The sequence below is a fragment of the Choloepus didactylus genome, chromosome 1 (assembly GCF_015220235.1).
Source record: "Choloepus didactylus isolate mChoDid1 chromosome 1, mChoDid1.pri, whole genome shotgun sequence".
NCBI lineage: Eukaryota > Metazoa > Chordata > Mammalia > Pilosa > Megalonychidae > Choloepus > Choloepus didactylus.
The window spans coordinates 184,575,982-184,593,793 of NC_051307.1; the positions used below are offsets into that span (position 1 = coordinate 184,575,982).

General features: G+C 44.7%; 1 protein-coding gene across 1 annotated transcript in view; it reads left to right on the forward strand.

The window, feature by feature from the left end:
* The first annotated feature begins 226 nt into the window (after positions 1–226).
* The window catches only part of CMTM7 (CKLF like MARVEL transmembrane domain containing 7), a 101,946-nt gene continuing 84,360 nt past the window's right edge, over positions 227–17,812 (forward strand). The window contains 4 exon segments of the mRNA XM_037825667.1: positions 227–334; positions 1,599–1,655; positions 1,658–1,715; positions 1,762–2,048. Coding sequence (XP_037681595.1) covers positions 227–334; positions 1,599–1,655; positions 1,658–1,715; positions 1,762–2,048 — 510 coding nt within the window.

Consider the following 17,812-nt stretch of genomic DNA (forward strand, 5'->3'; position numbering starts at 1 on the left):
CTATCAGTGTTGGGTGTCATGTTGGCCAACACCAAGCAGAGAAACCCAGCAATGTAATGTCTCAACTCTAGCGGACCCTTGGCACTGACATTGGTTCTCAAACTTGAGTGTATCAGAATCGTCCCAGGGGGCTTGTCAAAACAGATTTCTGAGGCTGTCCCCAGTTTCTGATGCAGCAGGTCTGGGTGGAGCCTGAGCATTTGCATTGCTCGCAAGTTCCCAGGCAATGTTGGTGCTGTTGGTCTGTGACCACAGGCTAACACTGAGAATTGCTAATTTAGAAGACTGTTGGAAAATTGGATGCTGGCCCCTCAGAGGAGAAATTATCCAGCAGGTAATCTTTCTGCTTCCCTAAATCCCTTACTTCAAAAGAGTCCGAAGCCTTGGACAAGTACAGGAGTGAAAAATGTAAATATACTTGGAAAATTATATGTAATGTCTACTTCATGCCTGTGGGCATAGTTAGAAATGTTATGGAATGCCTGCATGTCTATCACTTTATCACAGCAGCCCCTAGGTGCAATTATCCCTGTTTTATAAAGAAAGAAATTGCAATGCCAGGCAGCTGTGACTGTTGTCTAAAAAGAAAACAGATCTTGAAGGCAGATTTTTTTTTTGGTCATGAAAACTTTCAAATATACATAAAAGGAGGGAAAACAACAAATCCCCAAACACCCTTCGTTGACATTCTAGAATCATCAAGACTTTGCCACCTTGACGCCAGCCTGCTGCTGCAGATCCAGGACAGGACAGCAAGACAGTGCTGGCATCCAATCAACTGGAGGTAGACTTTCCATGTTATCTCCAAATGAAGTTCTAAATACTGTCACAGGGACAGTTTGCTCAAAGGGAACAATGATAACATATCCCAGTTTGGAAGCCCCGTTTGGGCCTGTCTTCATTTTTAATACAACCCAGGAAGGGTGCAAAATGGCATGTCACTTTGGATAACTGGCAGTTTCTAATATGCTCTCCCTGTGACCCACAGAGAAATGAGAGCTTATGTCCACCAAAGGACTTGTACCAAAATGTTCACAGCATCTTTGTTCTTAATAGCTAAGGAAAAAAAAAAGGAAAACTGCCCAGGCATCCATCAACAGGTGAACAAATAAACGAATTGTCATATTTTCCCACAGTGGAATATTACTCAGCAATAAAAAGGAACTAACCACTGATAAAACTAATATATCCAGCGTGGTGAATGATGCATTGCGTTGAGGGAAAGAAGCCAGACACACAAGAGAAGATTCTGTATGATTTCAAGTATGTGAAGTCCTAGAATACGCAACGCTGAAGCCCGAAGCTGGAGTTGGGGGTTGAGGCAGATTGATAGGGAAGGGACACAAGAGAAATTCTTGGGGATGATGGACATGTTCAATTTGTTGATCTGAGTGGTGGCTACACAGTGTACTCATACACAAAAATTAATGTAGCTGAACACTTAAGGTTTGCTCATTTTACTGTATGTGATACCTCTTAGCACACATCCGCAGCCGCGCCCACACAAAATCCCAGGAGACTGAGAACCAGCTGTGACCTCGGTCTCCCGGGCTTCTGAGAGGCCACGGTCCAAGGTTCCGGCTTCCTCCTCCCTGTAGTCCAACTTCCGCACATCTCGGAAGGCCGGGACTGCTGCTACCTTTCCCGAAAAGTGCCCAGAAAGCCCCTGCTGGGCGCGGTCCCGCCACAGCTGGATCCACGTATCCCGCGCCCGGGCGAGGGACTGGCGCGCCCTGCCCCACCCCGCCCACACTCGCCCAGGGCCCACCGGCCGCACGCCCCGGGGCCCGGCCCCGCCCCCGGCCCCGCCCCGCCCCGCCCCTCCTTATCTGGCCCTCGGCCCCTGGCCCGGGAAGCGGCCGGTGGGCTGGGGCCGCGCGATGTCGCACGGAGCCGGGGTGGTCCGCACCACGTGCAGCAGCAGCAGCAGCAGCAGCGCGTTCGGACCCGGGGCCGGCGCGGCGCAGCCCGGCGGGGGCCCCTCGGAAGGGCTGCTGGATCCCGTCTACCCCCGCACTCAAGGGGCTCTGCTGAAACTGGCGCAGATGGTAAGAGACGGCTGGGGCCACACGGAATTGGCCGGGTCGGAAAGGTCCCGGGGAGGGAAGGCGCCAGGCGGCTAGACCCAGGCAGAGCCCCTCGGAGCATCGCGCTGCGAGTGGGGCAGGAGACCGTACCGCCAGAAGTGGAGTTCAGGGAAAGCTTCCTCCCGGGAAGTTGCATTTGCAGCCCCCGCTGTGGAACCCAGCCTGCGGGCCCTTGCTCCAGCTGAATGCAAGTTTACAGAGCTCCAAAGTTTTTCCAGCCCACCCCTCTGCGGAGCCTGACCCGCCCACTGACAGAAACCGCGAGCAAAAGTTCCTTTTTATCTTTCTTCCTCTTCTCTGGGCCGCTGCACTTCGAACCCGAGCCGGGGGGTGGGAGTCGCCCCGGCGGCGGCGCTGAGGCAGCGAAACCCGACCTCCTCCGCGGTCTCCTTTTCCTCCGGACCCAGCGCAGCAAGACTTCCTGCTGGGTGCGCGGTTTCGCGGGCGGAGCGCGGGAGGAGGGTCTGCCGTTCAATGGTGGAGAAAAAGAAGTGGGGCGGCCGTCCTGGTCCCCTACGCTCTGAAATTTCAACGGAGGGCCTAGGTCAGGGGGGCGTGTTTTGTCCCTGGAGGAGCTAGTATTCACTGGGGGGGAGTCAGGGTCGCCGAGGCGGGATGAAGGTCTGGGCTCGGGCGTGTCCCGCGCAGCGCAGGGTCCCTCCACCCGGCTCTCGCTGCCCGGCCTTTTCCGGCCTTTCCTTATTCCTTACTTTCCTCCCGTCCCATTTTTTTTTTTTTTTTTAAGAAATATTTAACTTTAAACCTGTTTTCCATTTGTATTATGCACTTTGAAATGGGTTGGCTGTTTTTGACTCTCCGCTCATTGTAATGCTTGTGACAAGAATGGTGGACGTGGGGAGTGGTGATTTGCGAACAGGTTGTGGGGAAAGGAACGGGGAGAGGAGCACAGTGTCACAGACCGGAACCTTGGGCCTGCCAGGGTGGGCGTCCGCAGGCTGTTCCTCCAGCTGCTGAGTGTGTGCTTAAAGAGGCTCTCATTTCCTGCTTGGGCCACACCTGAAAGGAAGGGGGACTTAGTTCCCTCTTCCTAAGAAGGGTATCTCAATGGACCAAAAATTAGGAAATAGAGGCATTTTAGCAACTTAAAAAAACAAAAGCAGACCTGGTGCTGAGCAGTGTTGGGTTTGAGCAGGGCATTTTTTGGCCCAGGCTAGAGATTTGTTTAGCCCAATAGTGGAAATTAATCCACTCGGCATCCTCAAAAGATAGGCTGGGATGGATAGGCCCTTCCTGAGCATTGGAAGACATAGCATGATGAGTTTGGTGGACAAGAGTTATGGGAATTAGAAGCCTCCATGTTGGTCAGTGAGTGGAGAAAAGTCCATTTAGTGGAGAAATCAGTGGAGTAGATAAACCTCCAACTCTCCATTTTAAGCTCCAACTACCCTCTGGCCCTTGTGCCAGATTGCTAGGGCCAATGATGGAGCTTGTTGTTCAGAAGAAGGGAACAAAGACTTACAAGTTGCTTTATCTAGCTGCTGCTTCTCTGGGCTGCTTTTTGAAACCAGGGGTTTCTTACCCCTTCCTCCTTCCCTGGAGAACTCCCTGCAGGTGCAGGCTGGTTTGAGCAGACCCCCTGGGATGAAGTTGCCTTTGCAGAGAGGTCATATTACAATAAAGAGACTTTTTAGGGCAGTCTATGGGGAGGAGGGAGGCCCCTGTCTGTCTTCTCCCTATTCTCCCCCCTTTCTTCTTTTCTGGGGTGTCTCCTTGTGTATTTGATGCTCATTTGTCCTCTTTGCTATAAAACAACTGTGTAGCCAAGTTCTGATATAGAAGCAGTGAAAAAGGTGCCACCCTTTGGGCAGTGTCATTTTGACCATTGATGTCTCAATTGCAGACTAAACTGGCTGACCTTTTTTGTGCTCAGCTTCTTATAAAGTGTTTTCATCATGGTCTGATGATCAGCCTACCTGTCGACATATTATGTTAAGAAATCATTGAAAAGGCCCTTCCTTTGGAGAACAGATCCCCTTGTTTGGGCCTCTCTTGGGTTGACCATGACTAGAAAATGAGAAGGCAAGAAAATAGGAAGAATGTGAGCTTCTAAGCAAGTATTAGTACTTTGCCGTGTCATTTTAACAAATCCTTATAATCCTGTGGCCAAATGGTTTAGTTTCTTTGGTTGTCCTCAGCAGATTAGAGACACAGTCCCAGTTCTTGTCCTTAAGGAATAACTTCTTTAAAAAAAATAGCTACATTTGGGGGGCCCTACTATTTCTCTTCATGATGTGCTGGAATTATCTCCTATATACCATGTATACATCATCGCATTAAATGATTTTAACAGTGCAGTGAAGTAACATGTTTGACAGTTGAGGAAACAGGCTGAAAAAGGTTAAGGAGCTCATTGAGGTCACATGGGTATGAGCAGGAGAGGCAGGGCTCAGGCAAGGCCTCACTGGCCTCCTACCCCCAGGAGGCCCAGCAGAGTTGTTGCTTGTTAATAGAGTAGGAAATCAAAACCACTTTGAGATACCACTTCACACCCACAAAGATGGCTGTAGTAAAAGAGACATAATAACAAGGCGAGGATGTGGAGAAATTGGAACCTTCACCCATTACTGATGGGAAGGTAAAATGGTGCAGCTGCTTTGGAAAACTGGTACTTCCTCAGAAGATTAAGCAGAGTTACCAAATGACCCAGCAATTCCATTCCTAGCTACGTATCCAAGAGAAATGAAAACATACGTGTATGCAAAAACTTATACACAAAGGTTCATGGCAGTGATTCCTAGTAGCCAAAAAGTGGAATGATCCAAATGTCCATTGGCCAAATGTAGTATATCCATACAATGGAATATTATGTAGCCATAAAAAGGAATGAAGTACTGATACTTACTACAACGTGGATGAATTTTGAAAACATTATGCTGAGTGAAAGAAGCCAGTATCCAAAGACCACATATTGCATGATTCCATTTATAGAAAGTGTGCAGAAAAGGCAAATTTTAGAGACAGAAAGTAGAGATTAGGAGAAAATGGGGAGTGACTGCTAATGGATTCAGAGCTTTTATTTTGGGGTGATGAAAATGTTCTAAAATTGGTGGTGATAGTGGCACAGCTCTGTGAATATATTAAAAACTTTGTGCTTTAAATTGGTGAATTGTAATATGTGGATTATATAATCTACTCAACAGAGTTGTTAAAAAGAGTTTGAAGGGGGAGGATGCTCTGCATGAAGCCATTGAAGGGGGAGGGGCACAGCTACACTTCAAGAAACCCCGTTGATGTCCCTGCCATACACACTGCTAGAGGGAGTAGTCTGGACTCAAGATCCACGTCTCCTGGCATCACCTGGGTGTTTGAGGGAAGTCCTGGAGTATGAAGTGGTCCACATGTCCTTACTGCGGTTGTAAGGAGACCCCCGGAGGGGGCTTGTGCCTCACCAACACTCCTCATCTGTTCGTTCATTCAGCAGACATTTTCATTTCTGCAGAAACAGAGGATTGTGGTGATGCCTCTGCCCTCAAGAAATCTGTGATTCAGTTGAGGAGACCAGTAAACCAAAATGGTCTGATCAGCCAGATAAAAACTCTGGTAGTTACCTACATTAAGGAGGAGTGATGGAGGGAAGACAAAGAAGGCTGAGTCTTGAGAGATGAGTATTAGTGTGTCAGGTTGGGGGTGCTCCATTGACGCCTACAGTATCTTTATTCAGTGTGTTTAAGTTTGAGGTAAGGGACATGTTGTGGGTGGTGGAAAGGAAAGGAGACGTAGCAAGAAGTGAGCCAGTATTTGGGCAGTTCTTGATCTCCCCACCCCAGATGTTTAAAAAGTGGCTTCATCTCATTTGCAGAACATCTGCTAAGTTCTTAACTGTGCAGATATGTGAAAAGTAGTCATGTTGAAGACAGCTGTCAACAAGATAAACCCTTTCTGTCTGTGCAGAACTATAATATGGAAAAGGAAATCAGAATGTTCTTTAACAAGTAGAAAAGATGGAAACCTAAATTTCTTTGAGGAAGTTCATTTATATAGTCAGCAAATATTTATTGAGTACCCACTATGTGCTAGGGTATTGTGCTTGGCACTGGGGTTAGAGGGTTGAACAAGATACGACAGCTTCTGTCCCCTTGGGGTTTATACTTAATAGGGAAAACAAACATGAATCCAGTGGTTATAAATATATCATTACAAGCTGGAGCAAAAGCTATGAAAGAGAGGGGTTCTCAGCGCCATAGAGCATATACTAGGAATTCTGATCTGTCTGGGAGGTCAGAAAGGGCTTCTCTGAGGAAGGGGCATTTGACATGTGCTCTGGAGGATGAGGGAACAGCATTACAAACAGAGGGAAGAGCATGGACAATGGCTCTGAGTCTGGAGGGAGCAAGGGTGAGAGAGGTGTGACTGAGACTGGAGAAGCGGGCAGCTGCCGGGTCCCCGAGGCCTGGGAGATTGTGGTGAGGGTATGGTCCTTGATCTAAGAATATCAGGGCAGTAGCAGGTCAATACCAGCTGCCATTGATGTGGTTCTGAACCGTGGGGTGGGGGGTGGGGGTGTTGTACCGCTCCCTAGGGATTATTTTGGAACTTTATAAGAACTTTTTGTTGTTGTTGTCATAAGGATTAGGGTTATATTATGTATGCATTTTACTTGTTTCAGGTTTGTCAGGAGAACGTTGCAAAATTCTTTATATCCTAAAGGGATGTTTGGTCTGAAGTAAGATTGAAAGACCTATTCCAGCTGTGGTGGAACCTAGGTGGGTGTGCAAGTCTGGGGAGAAGCAATAAGTTTTCTGGCATGAGAGGGAGGTCCTGAAGATGCTCGAAGAGGCCAGGCAATTCTGGACCTCACTTTGGGGATTCAGAGCGTGGACCCCAGAGGGAATTAGACTGTGGGGGCATCTCGACCTCTGTGGAGAATGACCCAACATAACCCAGATTGGCCCACCCCTTTATGTTCTGGTTTAGATCTATCAGGTGGAGGAGAACACTGTGCATAACATGCACACCATGTCCTATTTCCTGGAAATAGGAGGTTTAAAGGCAGCAAAGAACCTCACTGCCAAGATTCTCTGACCCCAACTCTTCATTCTCAGTCCGAAAGCAAGAAACTACTTTTCTTCAGTGGTCCAACAAATAAAAATAATAAAACAAAAAACGTTATGGGCATTTTTTTCCTGATAACAAAAATATCTGTTCATTGTAGAAAATTGGGAAAACAAAGAAGAAAATAGGAGTCTCCTCCTCCCCCCACCCAGGATTAATATGTAAAGTAAAACTTTATAGTATTTTACAGTAGACACATAGTTTTTTTTTCCCCCACAAAATTAAGACGATGCTATACAACTTTTGTAACTATGAGAGTTTTTTGCTTAATATGTGATGAACGTTTTCCCATGTCAATTATTATTTGTCTGCAATTTGGTTTTAATAGCATTGTTGTAGCCAGTCATGGATGTGCCCCGGTTTATGTAACCAGTCCCATTTTGCGCATCAAGGAGCTTCTAATTGTCCCCACATGTAAACTGTGAAGAACTTCCTTGTAGAGAAGTACTTGTTTTCACATCTTTAGGATAAATGGCTTTGACCTTTTGCAGAGGGAGAAATGAAGTGCTTGCTCTTCTGAGGATGGTGGCATTGAACAATTGTCTAGACTTTTTAACATCTAGAAATTGATAGATATCCCTTTATCATCCAGAAATTTCAAGGAGCCAAGTGTGATTCTAACAGTATTTTAAGTTGCAGTAGTATTTTTGGTGTCTGATGATTTGGAAAAGGAATAATGACAAAGATGGACTAGAAAATTCAGTAATGCTTTAAATGCATTATTGTATGTAAGTAATAGCAAGAGCATCTGCATACAGTTGACAAATGATATACATGTAGGAGACATTATGCAGGATGCAGAGCACTGGATTTTTTAATCACTGGCAAGAATTCCCCTCCAGGGCACCCAAATAACTACCTGCCCCAGGTTGGGAGCCAGTAGCCAGAGATGAAGTGGTGCTGATGAAACACTAGCCAAAGGGTCTGTCAGGCTGTGATGGGCCAGGGAGTGTGGTCCTCTGTGAGTCTGGAGAAAGTCCAGCAGGTATTCTGGCCTTACGGTGGGTCTTAAATACTTTCCAGGAGGTATGGACAGCCCTGGGCCTGGCTCAGTGGAGGATTCCCTTTGTGGATCAGTGTGTTTATTTAAATTCTTGTTTTAGAGAAGCTCTCCTGTCTTCTCCCTTCCTCCCAGTCCCTCATCCCCCAAGCTCCCAGCGCTGGAGCGAGCTTCCTGGTGGTGCCACGGGACCTCCATCTGTTTCCTCCTCTCTGTTGTCAGTCTAGCAGTGCTGGCCGCTTGCTGCCCCTGGCAGCCTCCCTCTGACCCGCCACCTGCCGCCTGCCTGCTTCCTTTGTCCTCGGTTTGGCTCAGTGCTTCCCTTGCTCATTGCTCACTCCCTGGCATTTTTCACTGGGATTCTTAGCAACTCCTGGGATCAGCAGGGTCCAGATCAGGGGCCTTAGTGCTAGCTACTGGTTGCTCAGCAGCCTCTGAGTCCTTCTGGGGAAAAAGTCCTGAACTCTGAAAGGACCCCTCCTGTCCCAGCTGCCTGGCAGAAATCATTAACAGTGTTTCTTAGCCCTCTGCAGAGAAAGCGTTTCACCTGGTTTGTGCTTTAATTAGCAACAGCTATGACATGGCTCTTCTTTTTCCTGGGACACACGTACCCCTCCCCTCCTTTTTTTTAAATTAAATAGGTGGATAGATTGATAAAGAAAAATTGTTTATAAAGTAGTTTCCATGTATTACCCCCCCCCAAGGATTGCTGGGAAACTTAAGAGAAAAGCAACATCATCCTCATTTTTTAAGATGGAGAAAATGAAGTTTCTTCAGAAGAGAATGGGAAGGGAGAAAAAAGAAAAAAAGGTAATTAAATGCTTTGGAGTAAAGTGAAACCTTCTGGAAAGCAGGGAGAATTACTAAACATGGTATGACCTCAGTGTATTTTCATTCTCTTCTTCCTCGTAGCGTTTCTTTATTTCATTGAGAAGACAGAGCCACTTCTAAATATTGTTTATGAGAAGTCTTTTTTTTTTTTTTTTTATTTTCCTGTTCAGGTTATAAAAGTGGTGTTCAGTAACAGTAGCACCTGTCATTCATTGAGTTCCCACTAGGTGGCAGCCACTGGGCTAAATGTTTTCATATTTTACCTTCTTTAATGTCACTGTAACATTATGAGGTGGGCCTATCATTATCCCATTTTCTAGATGAGAGAACTGAGGCACAGAGAGATTAGGTAACTTGCCCAAAGCACACAAAGCTATGAAACGTGAAGCTTGTAAAAGGCAATTTTGGATCATGCTTTTTAAAAAAAAAAAAAAATCATTCACAATATGTTGCGAACATTTCTCCATGTCATTAAATATTGTTTCAAAATGATGCTGTATCTTGACCAAAAGGGGGATGTGAAAGGAAATGAAATAAGCTTCAGTGGCAGAGAGATTCCAAAAGGAGCCGAGAGGTCACTCTGGTGGGCACTCTTACGCACCATATAGACAACCCTTTTTAGGTTCTAGTGAATTGGAGTAGCTAGCAGTAAATACCTGAAACTATCAAACTACAACCCAGAACCCGTGAATCTTGAAGACGATTGTGTAAAAATGTAGCTTATGAGGGGTGACAATGTGATTGGGAAAGCCATATGGACCATACTCCCCTTTGTCCAGTTTATGGATGGATGAGTAGAAAAATGGGGGGAGGAAAAAAACAAACAAAGGCACCCAGTATTCTTTTTTACTTTAATTGCTCTTTTTCACTTTAATTATTGTTCTTGTTATTTGTGTGTGTGTGGTAATGAAGGTGTCAGGGATTGATTTTGGTGATGAAGGCACAACTATGTAATGGTACTGTGAACAACTGAATGTATGCTTTGTTTTGTATGACTGCATGGTATGTGAATATATCTCAGTAAAATGAATTAAAAAAAATGATGCTGTAATAACTGCATGATCTATCCATTTGGCCCCTTGTTGGTGGGCAGGCTGTAGCAGATCTAGCATATGCTATAAGAAACGACAGCAGATGTTAGCGACAGACTCACCATTTGCCAAAGATAAAATCAGCCATGGGAAGGGGGGGACCACTCCTTGGGGTATTGAACAGGAAGTATATGTATAGTATTTTATGAAGCATTTTCACATGTTACTCACAGGGTTGCTGGAAGGCTTAAGAGGAAAACATTGTTGTACTAGTTTTTATTTTATTTTTTTTTAATTGAGATTGTTCATATATCATACAATTATCCAAAGATCCAAAGTCTACAATCAGTTACTCATGGTGCCATCATACAGCGGTGCATTCATCACCATAGTTAATTTTTTTTTCAATTTTTAGAACATTTTCATTACTCCAGAAAAGAAATAAAGACACACAAAAAAAGGAAACCCAAATCCTCCCAAACCCCTAACCACCGTCCCTCCATTACTGATTCATAGTATTGGTATAGTACATTTGCTATTGTTGATGAAAGAATGTTAAAATACTACTAACTTAGTATATAGCTTGCAATAGGTATATATTTTTTTCCTATATGCCCCTCTATTACTAACTTCTAGTTATAGTGTCATACATTTGTTCTAGTTCATAAGAGAGATTTCTAATATTTGTGTAGTTAATCACAGACATTGTCCACCACAAGATTCACTGTTTCATACATTCCCATCTTTTAATCTCCAGCTTTCCTTCTGGTGACATACGTGACTCTGAGCTTCCCCTTTCTACCACCTTCACACACCATTCAGCACCATTAAGTTATTCTCACTATGTGCTACTTCTGTCCATTTCCAAACGTTTAAGTTCACCCTAGTTGAACATTCTGCTCATAATAAGCAACCGCTCTCCATTCTTCAGCCTTGTTCTACATCCTGGTAACTTACATTTCATGTCTATGAGTTTACATATTAGTTCATATCAGTGAGACCCTGCAATATTTGTCCTTATGTGTCTGTCTTATTTCACTCAATATAGTACCCTCAAGTTTTCTTCATCAACCCATTTTTTTAAAGACGGTTTTGTTCACATGCCATACATTCCATCCTAAGTAAACAGTGATGGTTCCCTGTATTGTCACGTATTTATGTATTCACCACCGTCGCCACTATCTGTATAAAGACATCTCCATTTCTTCCATGAAGGAGGAGGAAGAGTCAAAGAAGGTAGAAAGACAGGAGGAAAAAAAGAGAGAAAAAAACAAAAACAAAACATAATAGCTAGGAAGCAACAAAAGGAAAGATAGCATTAAACTGAAGTAGAATAAACAGACATCACCAATGCCAGGAGTCCCATATGCTTCCCCTTTGTCCCCCCCATATGCATTTAGCTTTGGTATATTGCCTATGTTATATTAAAGGAAGCATAATACAATGTTACTGTTAACTTTAGTCTCTTGTTTGCATTGATTGTATTTTTCCCCCCAATCCCACCCCATTTTTAACACCTTGTAGTATTGACATTCATTTGTTCTACCTCATGTAAAAACATATTTGTACCTTTTATCACAATCGTTGCGCATCCTAGGTTTCATTGAGTTATACAGTCCCAGTCTTTTTTGTCTTTTGTTCTGGTGTCCCACATGGTCCCAACCTTCCTCTTTCAACCACATTCACAGTCATCTTTGTTCAGTGTACTTACATTGCTGTGCTATTATCTCCCAAAATTGTGTTCCAAACCTCTCACTCCTGTCTTTTCCCTTCTGTCTGTAGTGCTCCCTTGAGTGTTTCCTATAGAGCAGGTATCTTGTTCACAAACTGTCATTGTCTGTTTGTCAGAGAATATTTTAAGCTCTCCCTCATATTTGAAGGGCAGTTTTGCTGAATATAGGATTCTAGGTTGGTGGTTTTTCTCTTTCAGTATCTTAAATATATCACCCCACTTCCTTCTTGACTTCATGGTTTCTATTGAGAAATCCACACATAGTCTTATCAAGCTTCCTTTGTACATGATGGGTAACTTTTCTGTTGCTGCTTCCAGGATTCTCTTTTCATCTTTGACGTTTGATAATCTGATTATTAAGTGTCTTGGCGTAGGCCTACTCGGATCTATTCCATTTGGGGTATGCTGTACTTCTTGGATCCGTAATTTTACGTCTTTCATAAGAGATGGGATATTTTCATTGATTATTTCCTCTATTATTGCTTCTGCCCCTTTTCTCTTCTCTTCTTCTTCTGGGGCACCAATGACACGTACATTGCTGCATTTCATTTTGTCATTATGTTCCCAGAGACATTGCTCGTATTTTTCCATTCTTTTCCCTATCTGTTCTTTTGTGTATAGGCTTTCAGGTGCCTTGTTCTCCAGTTCCTGAGTGTTTTCCTCTGCCTCTTGAGATCTGCTGTTGTATGTTTCCATTGTGTCTTTCATCTCATGTGTTGTTCCTTTCATTTCCATAGATTCTGTCAATTGTTTTTTCAAACTTTCGATTTCTACCTCATGTACGTCTAGTGATTTCATTATACACTTCAACTCTTTTGCCATATCTTCCCTGAACTTTCTGAATTGATCCAGCACTAGTTGTTTAAATTCCTGTATCTCAGTTGAAGTGTAAGTTTGTTCCTTTGGGCCATAACTTTGCTCCTCCTAATGTATGTTGTAGTTTTCTGTTGTCTAGGCATCTGGCCTCCTTGGTCAGAACGGGCTCAGGTTTTGGAAGGAGGCAGTAGTTTCAGGTCTCCCTGAGGGTGTGTCTTATAAAATTGGTACACCCTGTGAAGCCTCGGGTCACTGTGCTTTTCTGCCCAGCAGGTGGCACCTGTCAGCCTGTCACCCCCGACTGGTGTAAGGAGGTGTGGCCCATGGCTGTTTTCCCCCAGGCTCTGGGGTCTGGTTCTGAATGGAAAGCAGGTAGTAGAGCTTGGCACTGCCTCTTTCCTCTTAGGGAAGATATACCCCTGGGGAGAGGTCATTTGCATTTGAATAGTCTCTGACTCGTCTATCTCCACTCTTGTCTGGGTCTGAGCACTGAGAATTGAAAATGGCTAAGGCTTTCTCCACTGAGCTGAAAAAGGGACAGAAAGACCCCCTTCAGGGTCAGTCTTTGGCCCCCCTCAGTTTCACCTGTCGGCCAGAGACAGCACCCGGTCCTCTGGCTCTCCAGGATCAGTTGTCACAAAAAGCCTCTGTCTGCTTGGGGATTTGTAGCTTGTATTGAGCAGTCCATGTTTACTAATTAAAACCCCAGTTGGAGCTCAGCTGAGCTATATTCACTTTCTTGGAGAGTGCTGCTTTCTAGCACCCAAGGCTTTGCAGTTCGGGCCATGGGCAGAAAGGGCTCCCGGCTCAGATCCACAGTTTTTATTTACAAATTTTATGCTGTGATCTCAGGTATTCCTCCCAATTCATGTTGGTGTATGATGAGTGGACGGTCACGTTTGTCCCCCCCGCAGTTATTCCAGATTATTTACTATTTGTTCCTGGTTGTTTATTAGTTGTTCCAGGGGGACTCGCTAGCTTCCACTCCTCTGTATGCTGCCATCTTCTTCCCTGTTGTACTAGTTTTAAGACATAAGTTCCTCCAGGAAGGATTGGGAAGAGGGAGGGGAGCTGAGGTTTGAGTGCCTGCTCTACTATGAACTGAGCTGTTTTCCCTGGTTTAACCCTTCCAGTGACTCTGTGAGGTATTTATGTCTTCCCTCTTTTGAGTGAACAGAGGCTGCAAGGCTTTGTAACTTACCCAAGTTTAAAAAAAAAAAAAAAAATTTTTTTTTCAGGAACTTCTGGAGCCAGCATTAGAACTCAGGTCCAGCCAAGACCTAACCTTTTCCCACCATGGTTTGCTATCTCTCCAGGACTCCCAGGCCAGCATACTCTGGCAGGCATGTTCTAGGGTGACCCCCACAATGAGTCACATCTTATGTGATCCCTTCTCTTTGAATGTGAGTGGAACCTATGACTCACCTCTAACCAATAGAATACAGCAAAGGTGATGGGATGTCATTCCCATGATCATGTAATGTATGTTATGTTATATGCAAAGGTGAAGGGATGCTGTAGGTGTAGTTAAGGTCCCACATCAGTTGATTTGGAGTTAATCAGAAGGGAGGTCATCCCTCGGTGGGCCTGACTTAATCAGGTGAAAGCCCTTAAAATAGGTTCTGGATCCTTCCCAAAGGGATCTACTGCCTTGCTGGCTTTGAAGAAATAAACCGCCTTGTTGTGAGAGGGCCACATGGCAAGCATCTGTGGGCAACCTCTAGAAGCTGAGAGCAGCCTTCGATGACAGCTAGCAAAAAAGCAGGACCTGAGTCCTACAGCTGCAAGAAATGAATTCTGCTATAACCACATGGGCTTGGAAGAGGACTCCAGTCCTCACGTGAAAGCACAGCCTGGCCACACCTTGACTGCAGCCTGGTAAGACCCTGGGCAGAGGACCAAGCTCAGCTGTGCCGGGATTCCTGGCCTGCAGAAATGGTGGGAAAGTGAATGTTTTTTTAAACCACTATGTTTGTGGCAATTTGTCGTGGAGCAATAGATGACTAATATACCCACAAAAGCCTGTTTACTCACTTCAGAGCTGGAGCTCCCATGCTGCTTTTAGCAAGGAAAAGACGGAGCAAAGGCACTGCAGGGGGCAGAAGGTGTGGTGCCTGTTTTTATAACTGGGCTGTGGCCATGTGTCATTGAATTCTGTTGAGTAAATCTCCTTATTGACTTCTTGTTCTGGGCATTGTGCCGAATGTTTTACATGCGAGAGTGTTCACTCATCATGATTGCATCCCTGTGAGGTGTTAGTATTCACACTTTGTAGATGAGGAAACTGGGGGAGTCTCTTGGTTTGAAAGAATTGGCCTCCCCCTCCCAGCCATCAGTCTATCATCCAGATTTGAATTAAAAACCTGATTTGAAAAATAACTATGGTTGTACATCTTTAAAATTGTATTTACTTTAAGACATAGATAACATTCACATGATCAGGATTCAAAAAGCATGAAAAGTCTCCCAATTCCCAGTTTCTCTCCCTGCGGGCTACTAGAGGGTAGCAGTGATACCGGTTTCTTGTACATCCTTCAGGAGTTATTTCTGCCTGTGTGTGTTTGTCTTACCTTCCACCCCAAATGAGAGTATACTTATATTTACTCTTCTGTACTTTCTTACTTAACTTTCCATCTTGGAGATAATTCCATATCCATTCGTAAAGAGTGTCATCATTTTCTTTTACAGCTGTATGGTGTTAATTTATTTAACGAGTCCCCATTGGCAGGCATTTTGGTTACTTCCTGTCTTTTATTACCTAACAGTGCTGTAGGGGATACCTTTATTCATATTATGATTTTGTGTGTGTACAAAAAGATCAGAAAGAGAAATCCCTAAATGTAGAATTGCTGGGCCAAGTGTTGCACGCTCTTGAAAATATTTTCATTGTTTCAGAAATTCAGGTTCTCAGACATCACCTTATAATCATCACCCAGAAGGTTCCAAGGGTCTTCCACATTCATTGTCATAGAGAAAGATTTCTCAGTGTCAGTGTTCAGAGTGCCGCTGCTCTAGTATCCCACTTAACTTTAAGATTTAAGACTTGTGAAAGTGTAGAGAACAAGAAGAAACTGCAAGATGAGTATTTTTCTTCGAATTTCCCAAGGTCCATCACAGGAAGTGTTTCAATCAGCTTCCTTGAGGCAGAGCTGGAGCTGGAGATTCTTGTGTGAATGGTTTATCAAGGAGTGGGGGAAGCATAAAGGGGCTAGAGGATGAGCTAGACAAAGATGGGTTTCAGAAGTCTAGCCCCAGCGTGATCTTATGGGGAGCTCTGGAGAATGAGGTGCGCCACAGAGTTTGTCTTGCTTTGAGGCAAAGGAGCTAGGCTCTTGAACATCCCACATTGGTTACAGACGAGAGAGGGGGAGTAGTTAAACTCCCGGGGACTTCTGAACTTCACTGCTCCAGTCTTCTGAGGGAACTCGTCAGTTGCAGGTGTGAGGGGTTAGCAGTGGCCCTGGCACTGGCTGGGTTGGATGTGCTGACCTGGTAAAGGGGAGCCCGGGAGCAGTGAGTCGGGCACCTATGAGTCCCTGCTTGTATTCCTCAGGAGCCGTTGGAATTGCCTCTCGGTCTGTCTGATCTCTGCTGAGGCTCTAAGCTGATGCCTTTGGGGCACATAGAAACCTGACTGCATCTCCCTTTCACCTGCAAAGCTGGTTTATCAGTATTCTTGGCAAGTGTCCCCTTGGATCTGCACTGCCAGCCAGCAGCCTGACAGACCGCATAGGACTTTTTGATGTTACTTTTTGCTGTCCACTTAAGCAGTTGTGTTATTTTATCTCAATCCCAATTTGAAACAAGAGGAGAAAAAAAAAATAAATGTTTATTGAATTTAAAACAAAATCAATAGGAAGCAAAATTATTTCTGCAACCTTCTACAGAAGAATTACAAGCAATGCCGTGGTAATATAAATAACTGGATAATATGTTTTTCGACTCCTTGGAAGGAACTAAGGCCATAACCACAGAAAAAGTTTCCTGGAGAAGTGATATTTGATTTCAGGGTTGGGGCCTTATTGACATATTCATGTGGATTTCCCTTGGAAAAGGTAAAAGAAGTACCTTTGTGCTAATGTAGCAGTGTTACAAGGACTCCTCAAATGTCGCCATCATTGAGCAGTGTGCCCTATTGACTGGCACTTTGGGCAGAGGAAAGAACTGTCTGCACATAATGTGCCTCCTTGGGCCTGGTGGGGGTCTCCTGGCTGATGGTGAGTCTGCGGTCCCAGTTCACGATGACATCAACCTGGTATTTAGAAATGCGATTCCTACTTCAACGTGTAGTTGCCTTAGTGTGGTTGAGGCTGAAAAATTACTTTCCAGGTGGAGTGGATTGAATAGTGTTCCCCAAAAGACGTGTTCAAGTCCTCACCCCTGGTATCTTATTTGGAAATGGGGTCTTTGCAGATGTAGTTATGTTATGATGAGGTCATACTGGAGTAGGGGAGCCTGGTCCAAGATGACTCGTTTTCTCATAAGAGGGAAATTTGGACACAGAGAGGATGTGCCAGTTTGGATGTATTATGGCCCCCAAACACCTTTATCTTTGATGCAATCTTGTGGGGGCAGATTGAGTAATCTTTTTGATTACGGTGTGACCTTTTGATTGGATGTTTCCATGAAGATATGGCCCACCCAACTGTGGATGATGACTTTGATTGGATAATTTCCATGGAAGTGGTCTGAATTAAATCCCTGGAGCCATGTAAATGAGCCAACAAACAGAAGGAACACAGAGCAGCTGTGAGTGACATTTTGGAGAGCAACTGAGAGAGACATTTTGAAGATGGCCATTGAAAGCAGACTTTTGCTCCAGAGAAGCAAAAGAGGACAAATGCCCCAAGAGCGACATTTTGAAGAACCCACAGGAACTGAGAGAGGAGCTAGAACACAACCCGAGATCAGCAGATGCCAGCCATGTTCCTTCCCAGCTTAGAGAGGTTTTCCTGGACATCATTGGCCTTCCTTTGATGAAGGTACACGATTGTTGATGCCTTACCTTGGACACTTTATGGCCTTAAGACTGTAACTGTGTAACCAAATAAATCCCCTTTATAAAAGCCAATCCATTTCTGGTATTTTGCTTAACGACAGCATTAGCAAACCAGAACAGAAGAGAAGGCCACGTGAAGACGGAGGCAGGGATTGGAGCGATGGCGGCCACAAACCCAGGAATGCCAGGGCAGGCACAGAGGCTGAAAGAGGCAGGCAGGATTCTCTCGTGCCTGGAGCCTGG